Genomic DNA, 27,806 nt, shown 5'->3' on the forward strand with positions numbered 1-27,806 from the left:
ATCACTGGGCTCAGGCTGACCAGCGACCCTCGTCCTCCCTCCCTTCTGCCTCGAATTAACCCATTGTCCTCCTGTCGCCTCAAACCTGCTCCTGTTTCCTTCTCACGCATCATTTGGTTGTTAAATGAATCTGATTAAACTCATCGTCGTCGTCTTCTCACGACCAACACACACACAGCTCTGGCCTGCTGGTGTGTTGAAGTGCTACTATTCATTGCCTTTAGTCTTCTTTGGAAAACAGCCAATGGATCTATTCCTGGAAAGAGGAGAGAGAGAGTGGTCTGTTTTTTTTGTTGTTGTTTTTTCCTGAGCTCTTGCCATGTGAAGTGATAATGAAACCACATTTATTCCAATAAAACATGTTCACCTGCACGATTACGCAACCGTTTGATTGATTTCTCCCAAAGAGAGAGCCAGAATCCCATGGAGAGATGAGATAAGATGCCGCACCGCCGGTTTTGTTTCGCAATACAACAACCAACAGCCTGATTGTGATGATGAGTCACTGACTAGTCGTCTGTGCTGCTGCTGGCGGTGGCGGCGGCTGCAGCACAGACGACTAGTCTGAGCAGAAGAGCCCAGAGCGAGCAGCGAGCAGCGAGCAGCGAGCAGAGAAGTGGTGGTGGTAGACATCAGGTCATCATGTGGCCACAACATGCACTAACCATCTCCTGTTGCGCCGCTGTTCTGCTGCGTCTCTTTGAACTCGTTCCTTTGTTTTGATAAACAGACTGTGACTGTGACGGTAACGTGGACCGAGCTGAACTCTGGTCCACACGCAGCATCTCGTTAACTGTTAACTTGAACTCAGGAGTTTGACCTGCTGCTGCTTCAGTCAAACCAGAGAAAGACATTGCAGCCAGGGCCGGCCCTAGGATTTTGGTGGCCCCCTAAACAAGATTTTTGTTTGTGGCCCTGCACTCTAAGCGCAAACACCAAATCACTGGTTAAAACTGAATACAGACGTGTTTATCCCTTCTGACTGATTTTCTCGACTTTTACATATTTTCTTAAATTTATCTTTTTAAGATACTTGCAGATGTAACAATACTCAAGTGTTTTATGTCTAAATATTAGAACCTCCGCTGTAAGCACACTGAGGCCAGTTTGTCCTAGAACACTGTAGAAAGAAATAATTTAGGACAAATGCTGGAAATTTGAGGTCTGCTTTTTGAAAAATGTCCAATCCCTTGTGAAAACACTCCTTCAGTCATGAGAACGAACTGTTTTTTGGTGCTTGAAATAGGATATGAATACAGTAATAGATAAGTGTAGAAAACAAGTCTAAAATGACATTTTGTAAGATTGCTTTTTGAGCACAAATGTTGTCATTCTGCCGTTCTGTTTTCACCAAATGTCTCAAATGTGAGATAAAAGAAGCTGAATATTGACTTCAAATGACATATAAAGCTCATAGCTGCACGTGCAGACCTCAGGATGTTTAAATGACTTGATGAACCCCGGTACCTTTCTGATCATGTGGCCCCCCACCTAACGGCTGTGGCCCTAAACAACCGCATAGAAGGTTTATGCCAGGGGCCGGCCCTGATTGCAGCAGCGAACAAACTGTTGAACACTGAGGCCTACACTACAGTATTATATCAATCCTGCATCGTCATTTACTGAAAGTAAATATTAGTCTGATGATGATGATGATGATGATGATGATGATCTTTAAATCCTTGGTTTTTTAAAAACACCACAGGATTTCTCTCCGGGTCCAAAAGTAGAAGTTTCCCAACTGGGAGAAAACATAAGAGGCCCCTTTTCCCTATATGGAGCTGTGCAGCCAAGAGGCCCCGTGTTCCCTCAGAAAGCTGCTGCTGAGCGCTGACATGAGGCCTGAGGAGGAGGAGGAGGAGGATGATGATGATGATGATGATGATGAAATCACTTTTCTCAGTGTCTCCTGTTTCCACATCGAAAAAAAAACACACTCACTGCAACAACCGACTTTTCTGGGTTTTTTTTTTTTACTGATGTTTTGAAAATGTCCAATGTTTTTAAAGGTATAGTGTTGTTCTCCTCTCACCATAATCCCTATAGTCATAGCAGCAGTAGGTTCATTACCTTTAATTATCAGTGCATGTTGTTTTGAGATCGGCGGAGCAGAGACGTGAGCTGCTCAGTGAACACAATGGAGGACGTGCGTGGTATTTTCGCTTTTCCCTCATCACACTCATCAAATACACAATCCAACAACTCCAAAACGCTCTGGTGGACAAGTTGTGACCTGCACATTCACCACACTATGAGATAATCATGTATAATCATGTAACATTACGACAGATGAAGCAAATACTCTGAACTACTTTCTCTTCTGAAATCCCTCCGCCCAGCAGCCGTGTCAGTGTCTGGAATGTAGTTCCGGCTGCATTTCCCTCTAAAACAACTCTGTGTGGTAACGTTGTGTTATTATCTCATAGCGTGGTGAATGTGCAGGTCACAACTTGTCCACCAGAGCGTTGTGGAGTTGTTGGATTGTGTATTTGATGAGTTTGATGAGGGACAGGGGACCTGTACTGTTCACCTCCATTGTGTTCACTGTGCAGCTCTGCTCCGCCCATCTCAAAACAACATGCACCGATAATTAAAGGTGATGAATGAACCTACTGCTATGACTATAGGGATTATGGTGAGAGGAAGATCGTACTAAATGTTGAACTAACCCTTTAATGCACAGGAAATGTAACGTAAAATGTTTCTCATCTCTCTCTCTCTCTCTCTCTCTCTCTCTGGACAGCAGGCCTATGTGTCCTCCGGCCACCAGATGGCGCCCCCCAGTCCCAACACCAACAGTAGCAGCAACAGCAGCAGCGGGGGAGGGGAACAGCTGAGTAAAACAAACCTGTACATCCGCGGCCTCCATCCGGGAACCACGGACCAAGACCTGGTCAAACTCTGCCAACCGTGAGTGATGTGCTAACGTCATTGTTTTTTTTTACATTTTCTTTCTGGACATAGAAACTGGAAACGCCATCTTTCTTTGACACTTTTTAGTTGGCGATTAATTGCCATGCAATGCAATGCAATTAACGATTGAATTTGCTTTTTCTGACCATTTTATGCCACTATTATTAGTATAATAATACACATGCACCTTATAAAGAAGGAGAAGAGCCATTTATTGGCTTTGCAGCTAAATTCATGATGCTAATGTCAATAGATGCTCATCGAAATGCAGTTGATAAATATTAGAAATTAAGATCCTCGAGATAAACAGTTTTAAACGGCGTCAGAGTGACTATGATGGTTAAATGACTTGTTCCAGGGAGAATGGAGGCTCTCTGCCTTCACCTAGCGTCTCTTGGCCCGAAAACCAAACTTTGTGAGATCAGAGCCTCCGAGTCGGTGTCCCAGCTCTCGTCTCGACTGTTTTACGACAAACGCTCATCCTGTTAACCGTTTTTCTACCACTTCAATGAATTTAAAAACATTATTTTAAGGTCGAAAAATGACATAATGTTGCTTTAAAAGAGGAACTATGTAAGTCTGGTGTCTCCTCCTCTGTGTCTCTAACCCTCCTCTCCTCCATGTGCATTCATTTGTTTCCATCGAAGCCGGTGAGAAATCAATCCATGGAGCGGTGGATAAGGTTATTTATCATCTACCATGTTACCATGTGTATATCTGTGTAGTCTTATCTGTCATAGACAAGAGATTACGGGTTACGGGTTAGCGCGTTACGTTTGTGTGTACAAGGTTGGTTTTCAGCCAAGAGACGCTAGGTGGAAGACAGAGAGCCTCCATTCTCCCTGGAACTAGTTACAAGTCATTGATTTAACCAGAACTAGGACTCTGGAGCTGCTGGTTAATTAAAGGTACAAATGCAGCAGAGTTAAGGTAAAAATCCTGCATAGTTCCTCTTTAAATGAGGACCGGTCAAACCTCAAACGGTGGAAAATGACGAGGAAACTGTGATGGAAACCGGACGTGTCTGTTAGTTTCATCCAGCTGCTTTTCTACAGATGAACGGAAACCATTTTAACAATTATGCAAAATAATAATTACGGTCAGGCAATTATGTAATACTGTACTTGTGACGGGCCTATAGTATTTGACACCCACCAACAACTCCCAGATAATCTGTGGTTTCGTGGGAAGTTCTGAGCGTTGTAAGTGTGTCTCAACCAGGCCGATCACAAAATAATCAAACGACGCAACAACTCGCTCTCAGACCGCAAATAGTTTGTTTCTGCTTTTCTGTTTGTGTACACGGATACACATGGGTACAACATGTTGTCAGTGAGTTTAGAAGAGAGACTGGTGGTGGTTGCAGTCTTTATGCTAAGCTAAAGGCTAACGACATGAGATGTGGATAAACGTCGACCTGTTTTCCTCTCATGGAGATTCAGCTGCAGTTGCTCACGTAGCTAAATGATCAAGCAACTTACATTTTTCTAATGTGTGAGCTGAGCTCTGCAGGTATCTAGGCCAAAGATAAAATGTCCCTGTGGTGAAGAGGAAAAAAAGAAAAAAGAAAAAGAAAAGTTGAGGCTGAAGTATTTGATCTCTACGTGATAAATGTAAAGCTGTATGCGGGTTGGCAGCCGCCTGTGTGATCTTTAAAACACCAGCAGTCGGCCTCATTTGTTTGTTTCAGCCCTTTCCAACTTTTATTGCATGTTCAGAGTTGATTGGCCGTCTTTTATTTTACTTTATTTAATTCTAAAGCCTGTTAGTATTTATCCCTTCACGTTGAATGAGACTACAGTCCGACTGTAGCTGTGCAGCTCTGACATTCCTGCGCATGTTAACTGGAACAAGTTTAGCTGTAGCTGTTTGTCTTTGATGCTAAATTGGAAAAAAAAAAAAGAAAAGTCATGTTGAAAGTAAGTTCTCGTGAGCAGATAACATCTGTGCTCTCTGGAGCGTTTGCTCTTCATCTGTTGGACACATGAAATTAAATTGTTTAAGGCCATAATTTAATGTTCAGTGGGAGAAAAAAAAAGAAAAGAAAAGAAGGAACTGTGTTAAGGCAGGAAGGAAAAGGGAAGAGTGGTTAAAGCTGAATTACCACAACTATTGTCACTTTGATTAAATCTCTGCGATTACAGCAACACAAGAAATTGTCAAAGCAGCTAAAAAATGGTGAATCGCCTCCGAGGGAAATACAGGAATGAAAGAGAGAGGGAGGGAGGAAAAAAAAGATGAGACGGGGGTAAAGAAAGAGAGAGAGGGAGAGAGAGGGGCCGGAGAAGGGTTCGGCCTGTTGCCTCCTCATGTCCTGATCTAACCTTCCTCTTATTGTGAAGCTGAACTGGCTCCAACACCCTGAGATAAATAGCCTCAGACTCTCAATAGCACGTTAGCCTTAAACACACACACACACACACATCCAGTAATAAAGCACCCAAACTGGTTTTGGCTGCTGCGGGTCAGGGCTGAGCTTTACGTCACAGAGGTGAACTGTGTACGTCCTGATCCGCCAGAACTAACTAACACTACACAACCAAAAACAACGTCCAAACACATCCAAAACAAGAGCTGGACGAAGAAGAAGCTGCACATCATGTTGTCGTCAAAGCCTCGACCAATCAAACAACTTCTTCAAAGAAAGTCTGAAATTCTGCGGTTGCTTTTTTTTTTTTTTGCAAAACACAGGGACTCAAGCTTAAAAGCGAGAGACTTAACAGAGAAGTCATTGTGGAGAGGTCGGAGGCTTTAGGGGGTGGGAGGGGGGAGGGAAGGAGAGGAGGGAGGGAGAAGAGGGGGAGGAGGGAGGGAGGGCTACCCTTGAAGGGGAAACTTAAATGAGTGGGAAAAAGAGTAGCAAGGCCTGCTGGGAAAGAATGTCAGGCGTCCGTCCGTCCGTCCGTCCGTATATGGGTCGGATGTGTCTTTTTAAAAAACTCCCCGTGGCTGCGGAGGTAAAGCCCGGGTCACTCAGTCAGTCAGTCACCGCCGTCAGACCTTTGAACTCTCTCTGTCAGGAAAAACAACATGAAACACACACACAGCGTCAGTATGTGTGTGTCTTACGTACAAAAACTCACAGTCCTGATCAATACTGGAGTCTCAGGAGGACGAGACAGGGTCCAGACCAGAGACCAGAGACCAGAGACCAGAAACCAGAGACCAGAGACCAGAGACCAGAAACCAGAGACCAGAGACTCCCGCTGTTATCAGCAGAATAATAATCATAGAGAAGGCCCTTCATTTAGTTTATGGCCCCTCATTTAGTTTATGGCAATATAAACAAAGGCTTTATTATTATTATGTCATGCATTTAGCTTTTTCCAGGCTGCATGGACGGAGGAGGAGGAGGAGGAGGAGGAGATCCCAGATCCACATGGCTGTTTGCATACTTTTTTTAAAACAATATCGCAGAACAAAACTCAAACCAAATATAAAAAAACTAACAACAAAACTATTTGCACCGACCAACCAGAAAACACACATGCAGTTACTTCTCCAGGTGTTTTCCAGAGAAATATTTCAGTAGATTTGATATTTGCAACAAAGATAAAATGGATCTCTGACTTTCCTTTTTCTATTTCTGCAAAGTCACACAGCTTGCACAATCTGTTTTCCTCCATCCTGAACTTGTTTTTTTTTTTTTACAGTTTTTTTTAATCTGTCGACGTCCAAACAGCCAGAGGAGAGAAAAAAAAATCAGATTTCACCTGTGCAGCTCAAGATTGACAAGTTTTGTTTTGAGTCTGTACAAAGTTTCTACGTCCAAAACATCTTGACTTGACTTGTTTTTCATCACATTTCTTTTTCATGAGACTAAATTTAGTCGGGGTCGTGATGAATGGACACAGAAGAGGAAGGAAGCTCAGTGTTGTCTCAGTTCTTCTAAACCAGAGTTGATATTAGTGAACTGTGATTGTTCCTGCTCAATCAAACGAAACCAGTCGTTGCACTTCAGTTATTATAGAGGAACATTCGTCTGTTTTATTTGAACCTCTCATGTTGCAGCACCAGTCTGCACCGAGTCTGAAAACAAAAAGCTGAAGGAGGAGAATCTGAACATTGTTTCATTTGGACGTGAACGGGTTAAAGCCGTGTGAAGCTTGTGTATACATTCAGTTTGTAATGAGCGCTCTGCAGCTGCTGGATGACAGTGGGAAACTATAAACAACGTCCTCCACACAGGTCACGTGGCTGATGAATTAATAATGTCTTCAGTGATTAAGTTTCATTTACAGTCGATCGACCGAAGCCAAAATTCACAATAATCAAGGACGGTGAGTCCTGCACAAACATTTTAGCAGCGAGCTGAAGACTGAACGCTGGTTTCACCCTAATTATCTGTCTATTTCTATTTATCTAAATCCTTTATTATGATAGGGTCCGTTTCTTTTTTTAAATGTTATTCATCCTGCACACTGCTGCTGCTGAACCTGGCATTTCATCCCCTCAACCTCTTGCACAGGTTTTTTTGTTGCACACAGTTTGATGCACACTCGTATTTTAATTTAGTTTAGTTTAGTTTATTTATTTGTTTCATTCATTGAAAAAACTAAATAAAAACAGTTTAATACAAAAAATAATGCAACTCTTGAATGAAAAAGGGACAGAGACTCACTCTGCCCCTTTTTTCAAGAAAACCTTTTACAAATTAGATCGTGTATGCATCAAAACAAAAGAAGAAAAAAATAGAGTAAAATAAATTAAAACTACAGAATACATTTCCTGAAGGAAATACAGGTAAATGCTGAAAGCTGAAAGCTGAATAAGCTGAATAAATTGTTGAAACAATACTGAATTTTCTGAATCAATCTTGAAAATATGAAACAATATGTGAAGAGTAAATTAAAACATGTAAGCAGAAGTCTGTATTAATTGGTTGGAAATGACTTGAACCCTAATAATGGCTGCAGACCGGCTATCAGCTCATCATCTTATAAATTCCTAGGTCAACATTTTTTATATCGTTCGTGAACTTCTATTTTTTACAAATGTATACATACCTATCTACATTTATACATATGCAGACATACATAACATACACATATATATATACATAAATAAGTAGTATTTCAATTCAAACTAAGGCCCTGGATGTTTAGCGCTTCAGACTTTTGGCGTCCGTCCTGAGGCAGGTCTTTGCTGCTGCGAGGAGCGTCTAGTCTTCGGCCTGAGTCATCCGGGCAAACGTCCACGGAGACGAGGAGGAGGAGGAGGAGGAGGAGGAGGCAGGCGGGGAGTGTAGGACCCAGCGCTGCTGCTGCTGCTGCGACGCGAGGGTGGAAAAACAAAGAGAGAGGAGGGAGAGCGAGAGAGAGCGAGAGAGAGGGACGTGGTGGGGAAGGAAGGCGAACCGGAGGGGTGAAGCATCAGGTTACAGTGTACATTCCACCCAGACGCCATGTCGTCCAAACAGAGTGAACACCAGCCTCCCCTCTGCCTCTGCCTCTGCCTCTCCGGCTGGATCCACCAGACAAGCACAGGTCTATTATACTGCAGAGCTGATGCTGCACCGGTCCCACACAGCAACACTTCACCCATTTACTGCTTTTTAAAGAGTGTTTTACAGCTCTGAATTAATGCATCATTTACTACACTGCAAAAACTCAAAGTCTTTCCAAGAATATTTGTCTTATTTCTTGTCAAAATGTCTAATTTCTAGTCAAAACTAACAGGGATGCAAACAGCGTGCCGAAAAGCGAAACTCGCTTTTTTCATGACCAATTAGGTGACTTGTGTGAATCATTCAGATCCGAAGAGTTTTTGTTTTGAGGGGGGGGGGGGGGTCTCAGCGTCTCAGCTGGGGTCAGTAAAATGTTTTTCTAACAGGCTGACAGTGACAATCACGTGAAACTGAGGCGAACTCATTCATGGTTTCTGATCATACTGATAACTGCCTACCTCCAATGTTGACGCGCGACGTGCACGCTCGTTACGTACGTACATTACTGTGTCAGGCAGGTGTCTCCCACGGAGCTCTGCCCCGTTTCAGAGGTGAAGGAGAGACGTCGCCTCCGCGATGTAGAATGTGTTCAATTAAAGTGAAACTAACACATTATATAGGCTATACGTATGTCCATTACACACTTTTAGGCCTTAAAATGTCTTAAATTTGTTGAATTATTGTGTTGAAGTCTTAAATAATTTTAGACAGGTCTTACATTTTCTTATGCCCACCATGGGCGAGCATTTCACTCGCATTTGCCCCTAAAAAAAAAATACATATGTGTGAACCAGGAAAATCACAAAAAAGAAAGAGCACAACCTGCGATTGGTCCAAAACTACAAATCCCACAATTCTCTGCTCTCAACAATAACAGTAGTTAGTGTAAGTAAGGGAGAGTGGAGCTGTAGGTGAAAAGAGGAAACAACGCACGTCTGGTCCTGTTCTATGTTGTTCGTTCACACCGCCACCGTTTATTCGTTACGTCCGCGGTGTAAAAGGCCGTAACGCAAAGACGCGATTAGGCGCGAGACGCGGTATACGCGACTTTTTTTTTTGAGACGCAATACACGCGATTCTTTTTGTGCAACGGGACCTTCGCATCTTCGTCCTTTTCATCGTGTTTGGTGGGAAGACCCACAAGGGGCTTCCCACCAAACACGAGGAACGCTTTTTTTTCGCTCGAGTTGTGACGCGCGACCAAACGCGAGATACGCGATTTATCGCTCCTTCTGACTCGTGTCAAAAAAAAAATTCACGAGCCCGCCAACAACTTTTTTTTTTTTCAAAGGAGGTTCAACTGGACTTAGTTATTTGTCTAGGAAGACGTTTCACCTTCATCCAAGAGGCTTCATCAGTTCATGTAGCATCTGACCAGGCTGAGACTGGTCCAACTATCTGCTGTGGAGACTCAGTATAAGTCCAGTTGCTTTCGATTTAACCTCCTTTGAAATACTATGACCTGGACAAATGAGAATATGCACAGGCCTACAACAACATTTCTGCTCTCATCCACCATGGTTGAGGTCACAACGCTGCGCTGTAGCTGCTCTGGAAGTCCGAGACACTGAGGCCAAACGCTAAGCTCTTTTCACTTAAAATAAGACTCATCACCTAAAAATTAACTTGTTTTTAGATCATTTTCACTTGTTTCACACAAATTTTCACTTGAAATAAGTAGAAAAATCTGCCAGTGAAAGGAAGCTTTTTGTGCTTGTAATAAGAAAGAAAAACTTGCTCCACTATCAGATTTTTCTACTCATTTCAAGTGAAAATATGCTTGAAATAAGTAAAAAGTGTCTAAAAACAAGCTACTTTTTTATGTGATGAGTCTTGTTTTAAGTATAATGAGATTTGTTTTGACTAGAAATTACATTTTGACAAGAAACAAGACAAATATTCTTGGTAAGATTTAGAGTTTTTGCAGTGTAAATAGTGTCATACGTTGAGGTTAGGATCCATGTTTATGTTTCTTCTTTTTCTTCTCGTGTTTAATTAAACGGATCTAACATGAAGTAAGTTTCCTTGAAAGTCAACAGACGCCAGCTACAGCCAAAAATATCAGAGCTCTATCTAAGAGAGAGGTGTGTCTGCGTGTATAGTGTGTATATATACGTGTGTGTGTGTGTGTGCAGAAGAAGACAGGCCTGGAACAAATTGTTTTTGGCCCTGAGGTGCTGTCTCCTGTCTGTCGACAACAACGCCAGAGAAACAGAGTTACTGTACGAGCGGCAGACAGAGACAGACAGGAGGGTGGAGGAGCTGCTGTGACACTGTGATCACACTGAGAAAGAAAAAAAAAGTTAAAAACACATACACACACGCACATGTAGGCTACACACAAAAAAAAAAACACATAAGTTGTGCTTGTGAAGGTAGAAGAACGTATTCATGTTTACACCTGCAGCCACGGTGCAGCCTGGATTGGTATGCATGTGGTAGGAGCAGATTCCTCTCTCTCTATGTGTGTGTGTGTGTGTGTGTGTGTGTGTGTGTGTGTGTGTGTGTGTGTGTGTGTGTGTGTGTGTGTGTGTGTGTGTGTGTGTGTGTGTGTTCACCCTAAAGTCAACTCAACAACTTGTCATATTGATCCTGCTGCTCTGTGTGTCTCTCTGTGTTTGTGTCCTTAAAGGTACGGCAAGATCGTGTCCACCAAGGCCATCCTGGACAAAACCACCAACAAATGTAAAGGTGAGAAGTGGCACCTTGGTTTCACTCTGGGTTTTTATTCAATGAACAGTTTAGTTTGATATTAGGTGAAATATATACAGGTGCATCTCAATAAATTAGAATATCATGGTCAAAATAAAAGAATATTCAAGTCAAAAAGCCCCAACCAAGTATTGAGTGCATATAGATAGACATAACTTTTCACAAGTCCAACATTTCCATATTAAAAATGCTTTTTTTTTTTTAATTGGCCCTTTGTAATATTCAACACTTTTTGAGATACTGAGTCATTACAATTAAAAGAAATTACATAAATAAAGACATGAAATGTTTCATTCTGTGTGTAATTGAGCTATATAATGTATTAGTTTCAATTTTTGAATTGCATTTTTTGACAAAAATATACTTTTACATGATATTCTAATTCATTGAGATGCACCTGTATACGGTATTGTCTTTTAATTTTTTTATTCTTAATGAACATATCAGTAAGTACAGAGTTAATGATACGGGTGTTGGTTCAGTTTCTGGCGTAAACATCTTCGGACAAGTCAGATAAAGAAAGAAACTAAAAGAACAATTGCTAAACTCATATGCATAAATGCACATCCTGGGATTACAAAGTGTATGTTGTGTTATATGTAGTATGTTAAATGTATGTAGGTGTCAAGTGCATGTAAAATGTGTATACATTGTGTGTTAAATGTTAAGTGTATGTTAATGTATGTCAAATGGCTCCTACTATAAGCTTTAGATAGCTTCTTCAGGAGACCAATTCACATACCTAAAATTGGCCACAATATGATTTTGTGTGTGTGAATAAAGCCACTACTATTATAAAATCAAAATAAGTATTTCACATATGGGAATAAGAAATCCAGTTAATTCAGACTGTGGCTCCAGAGTTTTAAATCAGTCTTTGTGTAGTTTTCAAACCAGTTCCCATGAGCTCGTCCCTTCCTCTGTCTCCACCATCGCATTCATCCTGTCCCTCAAATTAGGAGACACAACAGTTTTCCAGTGTTTTAAGATAGATGACTCTGGGAGCTGTAACCAAGCCTACCATAATAACAGAAAATGCTCTTTTGGATGCATTTGGTATTGAGATCTGTCTCCTAGTAGACACACAACAGGAGTCTGGGGGGTCGTTGAACTGGACAACATGAACCCAGAATGGAGCCACCAACACACACTGTGAAATATTGTTCATTTTCCCTTCTTGCTCGTTTATTTCCCTCATGCTACGTGTGCAGCTGCAGCCAGGAGAAGCTCAGCTCTGACTAAAAACCTCAAATAAATCTGCCTAACAGCAGCAGCTCTTAACATGTCATATCTTTTTTTTTTTTTTATCCATCTAACACTTTGGCCCCGTCGTCGGAGCTGATTCCTCCTGCGCTGCATTATCATAGCTTAGCTTCAGATATGTGACAGTGGTGTTGATCCTCTCATTAACATGAAGAGGTTTGCTCCACAGAAAACATTAAATTAACGCTAATGTGTCCAGTTTTTGGGGGGTTTTAATTTTTTACAATTTAAAAGTCAGACAAAACACTAAACTGAACATCCTCCTCCCTCGAATACCAGAAGTATAAACAGAATGGGATATACAGAGTTCACATTGCCAAACATCCATAAAAAAAAGAAGATAAATAGCACAAAAATGAAAAGAAACTATACTGTCGACCTCCATGTCTTCAAAAAATATTATATAAGACTGAATATCTGATCTTCTCTGATTTGATATGTTACACTATAGTCTAGTAGGAACAGAAAGATATATTTTTCTAACTTACTGTAGCTTTTTATAATCCTTAAGGTGTCTAGTAAATTAATTTTGCCGATCCCTGCGCAAATTATTGTCCCTTATATGTTTTTTTTTTGTTTTTTTTGGACCATCTTTCGTGGCCATCCTGGATTTCGAACTGTGAAAAATGAAAACTTTAAATCTATATAGCTCCTGAACTAAACAACTGACCCCATTGTCTTTTTGACTTGGCGTGAGGAATTGGTAGAGAGGGAGATTGCCATATTAAATCAAGTATGGTACTTAAATGAACTCAAATAAACACACAAAAAATGGTGAAATTGGATCACGGGAACTCCTCCCCCATGCATCCCCATTGATATTTATTTCCTAACTTTTACATTTTTACAATCTTCAAGATGTCTAATGAACAGATTTTGATCTATGTATTTATGTTTCCTAAGATGAAAATGAAAATGTAAAATCTAAATAACTTTTGAATTATACATGATGCAGAGACAAATGACCCTATTTCCTGTTTTTCATTTTGAGACATTGGTGGAGACGGCCGACATCCTAATTTTCACATGGATTATTGAAACAAAACAAAACAAAACAAAAAAACGCCACTCATATCTCCCAAAATATTGAAATAGAAATTGAAATAGTAGAAAAATGTGAGTGGAATAGTTCAAAACATGAACTACTGTGTCTGTGTTTTCACAGGTTATGGCTTCGTGGACTTCGACAGTCCGGCGGCGGCGCAGAAAGCCGTCACAGCTCTGAAGTCCAGCGGCGTCCAGGCTCAGATGGCCAAAGTAAGAATCTTTTTTTTTTTTTTACCAAACCATCATCACCGTCACAGTTTCATCTCTGAGGAGCCTCCCGTTCACCTTTGAGCTCACACACAGAGTCATCGTCGCCCTCATCTCCTTGTCCTCTCTCTTTCTTTCTTTCTTTTTATTTATTCCAACCAAGGCAATTTCACAATTTGACAATATCATCACAACATTTCTTCCATTGGTTGGAAGGGAGCAGGGAGAAGATACATCTTATATTACCCCTTTACCCCTATATTGCCCCTCACTCAATATCTAATTTTCCAAGTAATCTGTCACTGAGTAAAATTCTTGCCATAAAACATACAAAACAAAAGAAACAAAATGACAACAACAACCAATCACCATAACAACAACCAATCACCATAAGTCCTCTTCGAGATAAAGTGTTGTTTCGTGCCGCGGCCTGACTGTCAGTGAGCGTCCTGTTGGCGAAGCTTCAAGATAAACTCTTGGTTTTTATAGGGAGGCGTGTGTTAAGTTAACACAGGTGAAACTGCGCCAATACTGGAGTATAAAATCAGTCTGGTCTCGTTATGAGTAGAAATAATTAATCCTCTCCCCTCCTCCTCCTCCTCCTTCCTCCTCCTCCTCCTCCTCCTCCTCCTCCCGCCCCTCCTCTCTGTGTCTAACCTGCTCCTGTTGTAGCGCTTGTTCTTGTTCTCAGCTCTTTGTCCAAGTGTCTGCAGTCAGAAAGCAGCTCTTGTCGGCCCATTAAGCTGATCCCTCTGGCTCTCCGGCTCCCCCATTGAGGGGAACCCAGGGGAGGCCGCCACTACACCCACTGTCAATGGGACCGGCACAATGGGGCGGCATTGTCCCGTCGTCTGCTGGGCACAGGCCTGGGGCTGACACTAGCTCTTAATACACTCCTCGCCTCTGTCTGTCTGTCCTGCTGCACCCAAACACACTGAGCTGCAATGCAATGCAACGTAACACCAGGGTCTCCCCAACACGGCTCGACTCAGCTCGGCACGGTGAAACGAAACTGTAACAGATCCACCACGGTGCCAGCTGACCTGAACCAACGCCGTGCAACGTGCAACATGCAACGTGCAACTAAAACCCAGTCTGAGTCTCGCTCGCTGCAGCTCCTCTTTTGTATTTCAATACCACCGACACTGACGGGTGCAGCAACAGGACACCAGCTCCACCACTCAGCCAGAGGTGTTGATAACCGCTATATAAACCTAAATATACACAGCTGCTGCTGCTGCTGCTGCTGCTGCTGCTGCTGCTGCTGTTGCACGCCGGTTACTGCAGGTCATGTGTCTGCAGAGAGACAGATCACAGGTTTAAAGTGCAGCCTCACCTGTTTGCACCTTCACCATGGAGCCGCCGCTCAGTGTTGTGTTGTTCACAAACACAACGAGCCACACCTCGGCCTCGGAGGAGGACGCTCGCTCCCTGAACGGGTCAACACCACCGCCACCGAGACCTGGGCCCGGAGGAGTGTGTGTGTGTCTCTGTGTCTCTCTGTGTGTGTGTGTGTGTGTGTGTGGTGTGTGTGTGTGTGCACGAGCAGAAGGAACAATGGCAGAGTTATAAATAGAAAGCTTCTTGCTCAGACTCAGACGTCAGCTCCACATAGAGGCAGGGAGGGACACACCTCGACACACAAAAACACACACATGCACGGTTCTCCGAGGGCCCGGCTCAAAAGAATGCACTAAACACACACACATATACACAGACACACACGCAACAGCAGTGTGTTCACAGCTACAGCAGGATGAGTGTTTGTGAAATGGGCCTGGGTTTTGTTTTTTGTTTTTTTGTTTTGTTCCATTGTCATGACACAAAAACGTTGCAGTGTAACTCTTGGTCTGGTTGTCTAACGACCTCCTGCAGCCGCTGCGCTCGGTGTGACGTTACGTAACCGTCGTTATCGCCGCACCCAGACTGACGACAATCACAGAAAAATAGGTTATCTGGTCGTTGTGAGGAGGAGGCTGTAAATCTGAAGCTGCTGCACACACACACACACACACACACACACACATGTTTGTATGGCTATCTTTGTGAGGACACTCATTGACATAATTAAGTTAAAGATACTTTATTAATCCTTTGCAGGAAATTACAATGTTACCAGCAGCAGAAGACAACACAAAACCACAAACATGCATCGTGCACAAAAATACACAATAACAACAATATTGCACAACCCATTACAAACTTATGTCAGTGAATAAGAGCAGCAAGGTCTAAAATGCGATTTAAAAAGAAGTAAAAGTAGCAAGGTCTAAAATAAGATTTTTAAAAAGGAGGGAGAGACACTGTCACATGATTACAGATATTAAGAGAAGCAAATGTATTCCCTAGACCCTTACCCTAACCTTAACCATCCACAACAAATGCCTAACCTTAACCATTACTCTTAACCTAACTTAAACCTAATTATAATAACCTAGTTATTAAAGACAGAATCGCCTTGTTGTTTACAACTACTTCCAGGTAGAAAACCAGCACGTAATTTGAATGAGAACAGTAACGAACGAGAGTTTAGCTATATATCATATTTTTCACGCCCTATCACCGTTTAGACAAATCTGACATGACTGAAGAAACATTACTATTTCTGTGTGTGTGTGTGTGTTTTGTGTTGCTATGTGTTGTATTTATTCAGTTTTGGGGGAATCACAGTGTCTAGAAAGCATCAGTGGCTGCAGCTGACAGGGACAGCTAACGGTAGCTAAGCTAACGGCAGTAGCTGCTAAGCTAACAGTAGCTAAGCTAACGGTAGCTAAGCTAACATCAGGACATCAGCTGTTAAAACCCTCCCGTTGTGGGACACGACATGAAACTACTCCAGTTAGCTCAGTCATGTTGGAACTCAGATATCCGCTGGAGAAAATATTTTTTCATGGAGCGTTTATTGAGTCACTGAGTTATTAAAGTTAAACAGGTAGCTAACCGTTAGCCCGGCTAATCTATGATAACCATGACTAATTACAAAAGTGTGCACACGTAAATAGTAATGTTTGTCCAATCATTGGTTTTATAAACTTTACAAACATCAGATTAGTCTAAACAGTGATATACAGACATGAAAAATTAGATAGCTACATACCTATAGTGAAACTCTCGTCCGTCACTATTGTTCTCATGCTGGTTTTCTACCCGGAAGTAGTTGTAAACAGTAAAGTCTTAACCCTCAAACAGCCCTAAGGGGTCTGAGAAAGTGAGGACCGGCCAAAATGTCCTCACTTTCCCAAAATGTCCTCACTCTGATGGTTTAAAACTCAAACTGGTCCTCACATGTGTAGCTGTACACACACACACACACACACACACACACACACACACACACACACACACACACACACACACACACACACACACACACACACACACTTTGCTGTTTTAAAGTCTTAATCAGATTCTTCATCGTCAGACCGGCACCTGTGTCAAGATCCTGTCGTCTGTTTCTTCTCCTTTCATGCACGATTTGAAAACTTTTATTACTTGTGGTGGCTTGGAAACAACAAGATGGAGAGAGATAAAAGATACTCGGATAAAAGAGAGAGAAGAAGCTCTTCATCATCCCTCCTCCTCCTCCTCCTCCTTAATCCTTTTTGTTTTCTTCCATCCTCCTCTTTCTTTTTTCCCAAATTACTCCCGACTCCCACCACTTCCTATCCTGTCACTTCTCTGCATCTGTACAAAATATCAGCTCTTATTTTTAAGCTCTCATATTTTTTCTCCCTCCCTCCCTCTGCTGCTGCTCTGTCCTCTTCCTTCGCTCTCTCTGTTTTCCCTTCCCCTCTTCTTTTTTTTTTTTTTTTTTTTTTGAAGCCCTGCCTCTTTTTTCCCGGTTGCCAGGCTCCTGTTGCTCTGTGAACTCTTTAACTTCATGCCTGGCTTCCTGTCTGCTTCTGCACAGTCACACACACAAAGTTTCACTTTCAACCCACTGCCGTTGAAAATGAGTCTCAATAATAATCTCTCCCTTTTCTGAAACGACGTGCAGCCGTTGAGATCTCTTAATGAAACCATTCGAGAGCGAGCGACTTCTTCGTCCTCGCAGACAAATCTCATATTTGCATGTGGCAGTATAGAGTATGTTTAAGTGTGTGTGTGTGTGTGTGTGTGTGAGGACCAGACAGGGCTCAGCTGAGGCACCGACCGTCGACACGTGGACGAACACGGGCAACAAATTAGTCAGGGGTTCAGTTTATAGCTCAGACACTAATTGCTTAAATACATTTCATCCTGTTACGAAATGATGCCTGACACGGGAAAATGCATACGATGAAGGGTGAAAAATGAAAAAGCAACAATGTTAAAGGGATAGTTCAACATTTTGGCAAATTGTCCCATTGCCATAATCCCTATAGTCATAGCAGTAGGTTCGTTACCTTTAATTGTCAGTGCAAGCTGTTTTTAGGACGGCGGAGCAGAGCCGTGAGCTGCTCAGAGCTACGCTACGGAGGCTCATGGGATTTCTTGGTTTCCCACATCAAACTCATCAAATACACAATCCAACAACTCCACAACGATCTGGTGGACAAGTTGTGACCTGCACATTCACCACGCTATGAGATAATAACACAACGTTACCACACAGAGTTGGGTTTTTTTTTAAGTATATTTTTGGGCGTTTTTGCCTTTATTGGATTGCACATAGTGAGATAGACAGGAAAGGGGGAGGCAGAGAGAGGGGGATTGACATGTAGGAAAGGTGATTCCGGGATTCGAACCGGGGACGCCTGCGTTGAGGACTGCAGAGAGATTGCTTGAGACTGCTTGATGAAAAACTGTCCCCGAACGCGAATCAGCGGTTCTGCATGAATTTGCCTCTAAAACAACATTTGCTTTAATGAGTTTGATGAGGGAAACCAAGAAATCCCGTTAGCCTCCGTAGCGTAGCTCTGAGCAGCTCACGGCTCTGCTCCACCGTTCTAAAAATAGCTTGCACCGACAATTAAAGGTAACGAACCTACTGCTATGACTATAGGGGTTATGGCAATGGGCCAATTTGCCAAAATGTTGAACTATCCCTTTGAAAATAAATGTTATATTGTAACTTTGAGGCTCCATCTCCTCATCGATCTGGTTTGTTTCCCTCCTCATGTCGTTGCTGCAGCAACAGGAGCAGGATCCCACCAACCTCTACATCTCCAACCTGCCCGTGTCCATGGACGAGCAGGAGCTGGAGAGCATGCTCAAGTCCTTCGGCCAGGTCATCTCCACGCGCATCCTGAGGGACGCCAACGGGACCAGCCGCGGCGTGGGATTTGCCAGGTTGGTCTCTACTACTACTACTACTACTACTACTACTAGTAGTACTACTAGCAGCAGCAGCTGGTTTAATGTTCTCCTCCACGTGAGGGTTCGAGTACAGTTTGTTCTTTAAAATCAAACGTGGAGAAAAAAGCTCTTGAGTTTGAGTGGAGTGCAGCTCTGGCTCGTCCAGCCCCTTACGTAAACAACATTCCTCCAGAAGGAACTGAATTTTTTGACTTTGACTTTGATTTTTTTATTTCAGAATGGAGTCCACAGAGAAGTGCGAGGCCATAATTCAGCATTTCAATGGGAAATTCATAAAGACTCCACCGGGAGTGCCTGGTGCGTAGGAGGGGGGGGGGGGGTTTGTTTCTTCTTTAAGGACGTTTATTTGTCGTTGTATTGCTACAACAAAATTATGTAACATAGCCACACACACATAGCTACAGTACATGTATTATCACACATAAGATATTAAAAACAAGGGTAAAAAATGTGCCATGCGCCTTTTTAAAAGTTGCTTATTATATTGCACGCTTCAGTTTTCTATTAAGGAACCTGTTGTTGTTGTTGTTTCTTTGCTGAATCCTCTCTCCTGTCTGGTCCGTTGCCTCCACAGTGCCGTCAGAGCCCTTATTATGTAAGTTTGCAGACGGAGGTCAGAAGAAGAGGCAGAACCAGGGGAAGTACCTCCAGAACGGGCGGCCCTGGGCCCGAGACGGAGACACGGTAACACAGCAACCTCTGGGGTTAACTCTCTACAAGTTTCCCTCCTGTATTTACACAGAAATGTTGCAAACGAGTGCGAGAACATGTTTAAAAGTTTGATCAGTGTGTGTGTGTGTGTGTGTGTGTGTGTGTGCTTGCTGGCTGTATTAGCAGAGCCTGCACTGGGGTTTTGCATGACCTCACTGGTTCTGAATCCTGTGTATTGTTTTCCCAGGGAGGAATGACGCTTGCGTATGACCCCACAGCCTTACAAAATGGGTGAGTGGTATGCACGCACTGACTGAAAACAGTCCCAGCCCCTACAGGAAGAAAAAAAAAGTTAAAAAATAAATAAAAAAAAGTTAAAAAAAAAAAAGGCCTGGTTGAGTCAAGCTGCTGTGAAGCGCTGCCGCCCCCTGCTGGCCGTCACAGGAACTCAGCTATGTCGTCAATGCGGCTGCAGGACATAGTGGAGATAGTTGACACTCTCTACTCTCTCTCTCTCTCTGTTCGGCAGCTTCTACTCGTCGCCCTACAGTCTGGCTCCCAACCGGATGATCGCCCAGACGTCCCTGTCGCCCTACATGCATTCTCCGGTCTCATCCTACCAGGTCGGACGTCGCTCTGTTGTTTTTACGTATTATTATAACTCAAATTAAAGATTATCTGTTCTACAGTATTTTAGCTGGAGTCATTTTTACTGTGCAAAACCATCAAATAGTCGACATTTGATTTAGATTTAGATTTTATTTAAGGACAATGTGCACTTAGATTAATCTTTTTGTTCTTGTTTTTAACTTTATTGCCTTTAATGCACGTTAACAGGCAGTTAACAGCACAAAAGAAAACAAAAAACATCTTGAGATTTAGTCTCCTCTGTCACGCAGAGATAGGACTGTATAAAGGCAGAGCTCATATACCTTATCTAGTTGTGTAACTCCAAAAAAGGGATATTTAAAACGACAAATAAAAACCATATATGAATAAAAATATAAGTCAAATGATAATAATAACAGTAGTTATTTAAATAAGATTAAAATTTTGAAGAGAACACACCCCGTAACCCGTAATCTCTTGTTGATTACAGATAAGACTACACAGATATACACATGGTAACATGGTAGATGATAAATAACCTTATCCACCACTCCATGGATTGATTTCTCACCGGCTTCGTTGAAAACAAATGCTATCCTTTAATAAATTCAAATTAACACCAGACTTGCATAGCTCCACTTCAAAACACTGTTTTTAGTTTTTACATTTGCCAATAGTGTTTAAACCACGTTTGATCACTTGAGCCTCTCCAATCAAGACTTGAAGTTCAAAGATATAAAACTCTTAAAGTACAGCAGTGTTAGTTTAGTAAACAGGTATTTCTGCTGCAAACAAACCGGCTGTATGACATAATAAACATGCAGGTGGTTTGTGCTCGTTCTTATCTCTTCAGTTACTTCCAACCTGCTTGTCTTTGTTTTACCATCACCACCGTCCCAGAGTTTATTTTAATGGATATACAGATGTCAGAAGCTACTGTACTCATCTGATGCCCGGCCTCAGGAGCGTGAAGAAGTCAGGCTCCGTCTGAAATGCTTTGGCTTTGACTCTCAGTGTTTATCCACTTGTCTAAAAACTGAATAATACATATGAATGTGACAGTGAGTTTTAATGTTGTGTTTCCTGACGTGCAGGTACACAGCCCGTCCTGGATGCACCATCAGTCATACCTCATGCAGCCAGCTGTGAGTATCAGTGTCTCTGCTCTTTTCATGGCTCGATGTTCCACTGTGAATTTTGTTTTACATGTTGTGGTTCCCAATTAACATATAATTGATGTAAATTAAGTGTCTTTTGTTGATTGATTTGTAAAATAATCATTAATGATAAAGATTATTCAAATTTTAAATCATATAATGTTATAGGTTACAACTCCAGAACAGAAGAGAAGGCCACTTGTTTTGTGCATATGCGTTTGCTCTTGAGTGTGTAGATTTTGTCTTGAGCTAAGAACGAATCCCAGATAAGAAACAAAAAGAAAACACAGATGAAAGTTGAAAATCTGCTTGAAAACTTGTGGAAAAAAGTGCGTTTAAAGAAGACATGAGAACAGTTTGTGAATGAGGTTCACACATAAACACATAGGTTATTATAGTAACAGTGTTTTATGTGTCATTTAAACGTGTGTGTGTGTGTGTGTGTGTGTGTGTGTTTGTATATTCCCAGGGTACAGTTCTTACCCCGACAATGGATCACGCGATGTCCATCCAGCCCACGTCCATGATGAGTCCTCTCACCCAGCAGCTAAGCCACCTGTCCCTGGGCAGCACGGGCACAGTCAGTACCAAACACACATACACACACACACTCAGACACACACATGATGCACAAGGCAGAGAATCATCCCCTGTCTTGAAGTTTAGATTTCCATGTTGTGTTTTCCTCTCTGCCTTCCCTACAGTATATTCCGGCCAACACAACTATGCAGGGGACCTACATCCCCCAGTACACCCCAGTGCCTCCTTCCAGTGTCCCAGTAGAGGTATGAAGCTAGTCTCAACCTCCGCTGCTGCTTTTATTTCTGTATTTGAACCTTAAATCTTTACATAAAGTGGAACGAGTGAGTGACAAGGACGTATTGACTAAGAATCTAAGAATCAGGGCGGCCAGGCCAGACAGTACCGCATTTACGTTACTCTTCACACGTCCCACAAATTAAGACGCTGTTCTGCGGTTTGTATTAAAATCTGTGAATGTCAATCAAACTAGGAGGGGAGACTTTAAAACAAAAAACAGCAGCAACGACCGCGGCGAAGAAACGAAAATGCAGTTTTAACAAAGACTGGGAAAGAAAAGACTTGATGCCTGTTCTGTTTGATTGTACATAGTTAAAATGTGTTAACCTGAGAGGAACTGTGAGATAGCGTAAAAGCTTCATGCTTACTACAGTATGTTTCCTTATGTGAGAAATCGTAACAAAGTTTTGATTGATTGATTATTCTTTATTTCGAACATATTAAAAAACGAGAAAAAGGAAAAGACATATATATTCAAATCAATAAACAACATATGCTGGAAAAGTCATTCACTTTTACTCGTTTGTATTTTAGACAATAAATACAAATGGTCACTGATGTCATTGTATAATAACCCACTTCCTGTATTGTTTTCCATACTATTTGTGAATATGTTATCTATTAATGTGGCACAAAGAGAAGTAATTCTATTAGGTGTGACGATATAAGCCCATACTCGGTTAGGTTAGGTTGAATTTAAATTAAATATACCGGCAAAATATAATATTTGTTAAGTTTTTATGAGCTAAGGGGCAGAATAGAAAGTTTATTTATTTATTTCTAAGTTATTTCAGACTTTATCTCTACACATTGACCCACACATAAGTCGTCTTTGTCCCACATTTGGTGAGTTGGGATCTCTACTCAGACGTGTGTGTGTGTGTGTGTTTTTAAAGAGTTAAAACACAGAAACAGACGAGTCGACTGTTCCAACTTTCGCCTGGCTGAACAGCCGCCACGGGCTCTGTGTGGTATTTGACGACAGGTAGAGGCAGGTGGAGAGCCCGGGGTGATTCCTGGAAATGCAGCAATGTTGTTATAATAATAATAATAATAGTAATATTTCCCAGGGAGCTTCTGGATTTTAAGTTATGTTCAGATTGGACCATTGTTCACATTTTCTGCGCCTTATTTAACTTTGTGAGTTAGATTATTTTCTTATAGTGAGAGAAAACATAAATATTATTGTCAAATTTAGTCATTTTTGTCATATATTTAATGTTTTTACTGCTTTTCCCACTGGTGATATGCAGAATTAAATTATGTAAAGAGCACATTTGAGTATTTAATGATCATTCTTTATTAATGACGCTGTTCATTTATATTATGCTTCATGTTTCCTGTGTATTCAGTGTGAAGACGTACGTAGGCGTCTCTATGAGCTCTTGCATTATTGAGCCGTTGCCTGCGGTGAAGGAGCTGCAGGATTATTGCATTGATAGTTTTGGCACAGACTTGTTCAGTGTGTAAAAAAAAAAAAGAAAAAAAAAAAAGGCATGAATGTGTGGAGGCTGAGCTGTGATTGGCCGGATCAGGCTGCAGCAGCGTGAAGGTAGAAGTGGCTCAGGGTCATTGATGAAACGAAGATGAACGCTCCTCAACTCTTAGTAAATACGTCCCTGAACTCACCGTCACTCTGTCGTTCTTTATTCATCCACACGCGTGTGTTGACGTCTTAAATCTGAACGGGGAGGGCAGTGGGAAAATACAGACCGCCTCCTCTTCATCTTCATCTTTATTAATAATAATAATAATATAATATTAATAACGTGTGATGAACTGACACAGAGTTGTCCTCTTTTAACCTGCTGCTCGTTTCTTTTTTTTTAGGAAAATGGCGGTCAGCAGCAACAGGTTGCCATGGAGACTCCTGCAGAGCACACAAACTACTCATACCAACACACCAAGTGAAGCTAAGGTAGGACAATGAAGATGATGATGATGATGATGATGTATATCTTGTGTGCTGATTGGCTGAAGCGGGTGAAGCTCAGACAGATGAGGCCTTCACTGTTCACTTTTATAAAAATATAAAATAACAGAAAGTCATTAAAGCTGCACTAATTGATATTTTGTGTTATTACTATTAAAAGTACGAAACATAGTTATTGTATAAAGTTATTATTATTTGAGCAGCAGATTAATGACTTGCATTCACCTCCAGCTGCTGTCACTCCGTGTCTTCAGGATGTTTACATCAGACACACACAGTAACAACTTTATATAGCGGTATTATGTCAGGATTGTGGGAACTGATAACCAATATTTAGAACTGATATTCATTTGCTGTAAAAATGTAGAATAACACCCCTGGGATTAAGTGTTAAATTTGTTTCTTTTTTGTACACTGTGAAAACTTGTGATAAAAAAGACCCTAAGTTTTTGTAGAACATCACAAACTCCAACACAGATCTTGGTCCAGTGGGCGGGACATTGTTACACAGAGAGACGGCTACACTAGAGCCAAAGGACTGCGTTTTATAAATACATTTATTTAATTGGTTATCCACAGATTATCGAAAAAATGCAGAATAACGTCCGATATTATCTGCCTTGCCGATAACTGGTCTATCCCTAGTTCAATCTTCAGGATTTGAGCTTTGAGTTTGACAACGAAGTCCAAACTGTGATGTCGTCTAGACTGGTGGTTCTCAAACTTTTTTACGTCCCTACAGGACCCTAAATTGACACAAATTAGACCCAAGACCCCCATTGGACAACATTTTGAAGCAAACACCAGAAATACACAAATATTTCTTCTGAGACTGAAGAAGATTACTTTTTTTGTCAATGTACGTTCAAATTGGGCCAATGGTGTGAATTTTTGGAAATATTATGGAGAATCTCTGGAAAGAAGTGGTGAGAAAAATTAATTAATTAATTAAAAAAATAAAAAAATTCTAGAAAAAAAAGATTAGAAAAAGTGTTAAAATGTTTTTTTTTATTCTAAAAAAACTGGTAAAAAAAATCTCAAAAAAAGGTAAAAAATTCTAGAAAAAGTGGTAAAAAAATTCTCAAAAAAAAAGGTAAAAAATCTTAGAAAAAGTGGTAAAAAAATTCTAAAAAAAAACGTAAAAATTCTAGAAAAAGTGGTAAAAAAAATTCTAAAAAAAAGTTGAAAAATTCTAGAAAAAGTGGTAAAAAAAATTCTCAAATAAAAGTTGAAAAATTCTACAAAAAGTGGTAAAAAAGAAAAAAAAAATCAAAAAAAAAAAGTTGGAAAATTGTAGAAAAAGTGGTAAAAAAAAATTCTCAAAAAAAGTTGAAAAATTTTAGAAAAAGTGGTAAAAAAAATTCTCAAAAAAAAAGTTGAAAAATTCTACAAAAAGTGGTAAAAAAGAAAAAAAAAATCTAAAAAAAAAAAGTTGGAAAATTGTAGAAAAAGTGGTAAAAAAAAATCTCAAAAAAAGTTAAAAAATTCTAGAAAAAGTGGTAAAAAAAAAAAAAAAAACAATTCTCAAAAGAAAAAAATTGCAAAATTGTAGAAAAAAAAGTGGTAAAATTTCAAGAAAAAGATCAGAACAGATGGGTCAGAACATCTCAACAGCTCTTGTGGGCTGTTCCCGATCTGATCCGACGAACCAGCTCCTGTTGTTCAAACTGCTGAAGAAGTTCATGCTGCTTCTGATAGAAAGCTGTTATGCTGTGAATATGTGGATGACGTCATATTGATATTTATCAACAGATTTCCATTAGACACAGTGTTTTCTGAAGTTTTTGCACCCAGTGTGTGTGTGTATGTGTGCATCATGTGTGTGTTGTGTGTGTTGCAGCTCCCAGCAGGGCGGGGCCGAGGGCACGACATGAATCCGACCAATCAGGATTCAGCTGGAAGAGATGTGTGCTCCGAACCGTCACCAAGCACCCGGACTTGAATATGGATAACAAAAGGAACGTGTGTGTGTGTGTGTGTGTGTGTGTTTGTTTATTTGTTTCTGTATGTGCGAATGTGTGTATGTCTGTATTTTTTTTTTTTTTTTTTTTAATTTTTAAGAAAAAGGACAACACTTAACTTCATTGGACTTTTCCGCTCACGTCCTCAAGAGTCGATCAACCAAAGGTGGGAATCTTCTTCTTCTTCTTTGTCTTCGTCTTCTTCTTCTTCAGAGAAGCTTTGATCTATTTTGATAACTGAGAAATTAAAAAAAAAAAAGGAACATAACAAGAAGTTTAAAAAGAAAAAACAAGAGTTGGAGGAAAAGACACAGAGCATTATTTTTGTGCACGTAATATAACAAATTCTTATTTTTAAAAAAACGAAAATAAAAAAACATTCTGGACGTTTTCAGAGTGATTCAAGGAAGAGTTGAAAACACAATGTGTCTTTTTATTTTTTTTGTAAAATATGCAAACTTTTATTTTTATTTCCTGATGTCTGTTGTTTGACACATCGATTTGCAGCAGCGGCGGCAAAAAAATAAAAAAAATAAAAAATTTGTACAGATTTAAAAAACAAAAAAAACTTAACAAAAAAACAACTCAAACTTTTGCTGGTGTGATGTGTGAGACAAACCGTTTAAAGCTACTTCCTCCTGTAACTGCTGCAGAGATTTCTATTCACGCACAGATTATAGTTTTAGTCCAATTCCTTTTTTATTTTATTTTTTAACTTTTATTTTGAAATTTTAAACCATTCTTTCATAAGTGGGAAAAAAAAGACAATCAATTATTTCTATTTATATTTGAATTATAGTTCTATTTTTTAGAGTTTTTAGCTCATTGAAACATACAGTACGTTTGTAGAAAAAGAAGTTATTTAATACTGTCAAGAAAAGATGAAATGGACTTTACTCCACGTTAATGATGAACTCTGATATTTGTCTCATGGAAAATATTCCTTAGTTTTTGTTTTGTTGGGTTTTTTTTTTTTATGGTTGGTTTTCTTTATGCACCATCGAAATAGAAAACGACACCTGTTGATACAAATAGTCGTCCTGCTCTGTTATGATGTGACTCTGAGGCCGACTTTACACCACACGGTTCACGTGACCTCGTCCGGATTTTTGTCCTATCAAGCGGCTCAGATCGGATCTGTAACGTGAAAGTGAATCGGATTTAATCAGATCGGATTCAGGCCTCGTTCATATGTGGAAACAAATCGGATATCTGTGATCTAAACAGACAGATTGGATATTTCCTGCTAGCATCATCAATAATAATATCCATCCATCCATCCATCCTTGATGCCATCGTGCACCTTTCAAAGGTGAAAAACGGCAACCAGGAAATGCCAGGAATCTCAGAAGAGCGCCGCAAGTTTGTGTACGTCCCTTTATAATTTTATTGGTTTGGATTCTGAATCAATAGAATATACTCGCGACAAAATCATCACGCTGCATATCAGGACACCCTTGCGCGAGTTTTCGTTGCCATTTCGCTTGCTCGCTGCATGTCAGGACGAGGTGTCACGCACCTTTCAAAGTTCTGCCTCGAGGAGGGAAACGCGTCGCTGTGCAATTGACCACCATGACACTATTCGTTTCATTTGCAAAACTTTGTTCATCTTCCTGCTTTGTTCCTCCGATGTGGAAAGAGAACAAGAAAACAAATGCTACAATTGATCACTGTAAAAATGACGATATATCATGAAGGAGAAACCAGGAAAACTAAATTGCAGAAATTATGTTCTGAACGGACCAATCACAGCCTCGATGTATAGTTAACATTTGTTGGAGGTGAACGTC

General features: G+C 40.8%; 1 protein-coding gene across 2 annotated transcripts in view; it reads left to right on the forward strand.

Annotated features, from left to right (window-relative positions):
• Window positions 1-25,998, forward strand: part of LOC310986098 (RNA-binding motif, single-stranded-interacting protein 2-like) — a 40,547-nt gene extending 14,549 nt beyond the window's left edge. Inside the window, exons 2-14 of one of the 2 annotated variants that reach the window (XM_083971859.1) lie at window positions 2,744-2,910; window positions 10,992-11,050; window positions 13,500-13,591; window positions 18,702-18,859; window positions 19,104-19,183; window positions 19,461-19,570; window positions 19,785-19,828; window positions 20,067-20,160; window positions 21,241-21,291; window positions 21,773-21,883; window positions 22,008-22,088; window positions 23,953-24,040; window positions 25,896-25,998. In XM_083971859.1, coding sequence (XP_083827985.1) covers window positions 2,744-2,910; window positions 10,992-11,050; window positions 13,500-13,591; window positions 18,702-18,859; window positions 19,104-19,183; window positions 19,461-19,570; window positions 19,785-19,828; window positions 20,067-20,160; window positions 21,241-21,291; window positions 21,773-21,883; window positions 22,008-22,088; window positions 23,953-24,033 — 1,128 coding nt within the window. In that variant the 3' untranslated portion in view covers window positions 24,034-24,040; window positions 25,896-25,998. The remainder of the gene's footprint in view (window positions 1-2,743; window positions 2,911-10,991; window positions 11,051-13,499; window positions 13,592-18,701; window positions 18,860-19,103; window positions 19,184-19,460; window positions 19,571-19,784; window positions 19,829-20,066; window positions 20,161-21,240; window positions 21,292-21,772; window positions 21,884-22,007; window positions 22,089-23,952; window positions 24,041-25,895) is intronic. The other variant, XM_083971860.1, reaches the window with a different exon arrangement.
• The last annotated feature ends 1,808 nt before the right edge of the window (window positions 25,999-27,806 follow it).

Source organism: Trachurus trachurus (assembly GCF_905171665.1).
Source record: "Trachurus trachurus genome assembly, chromosome: 5".
NCBI lineage: Eukaryota > Metazoa > Chordata > Actinopteri > Carangiformes > Carangidae > Trachurus > Trachurus trachurus.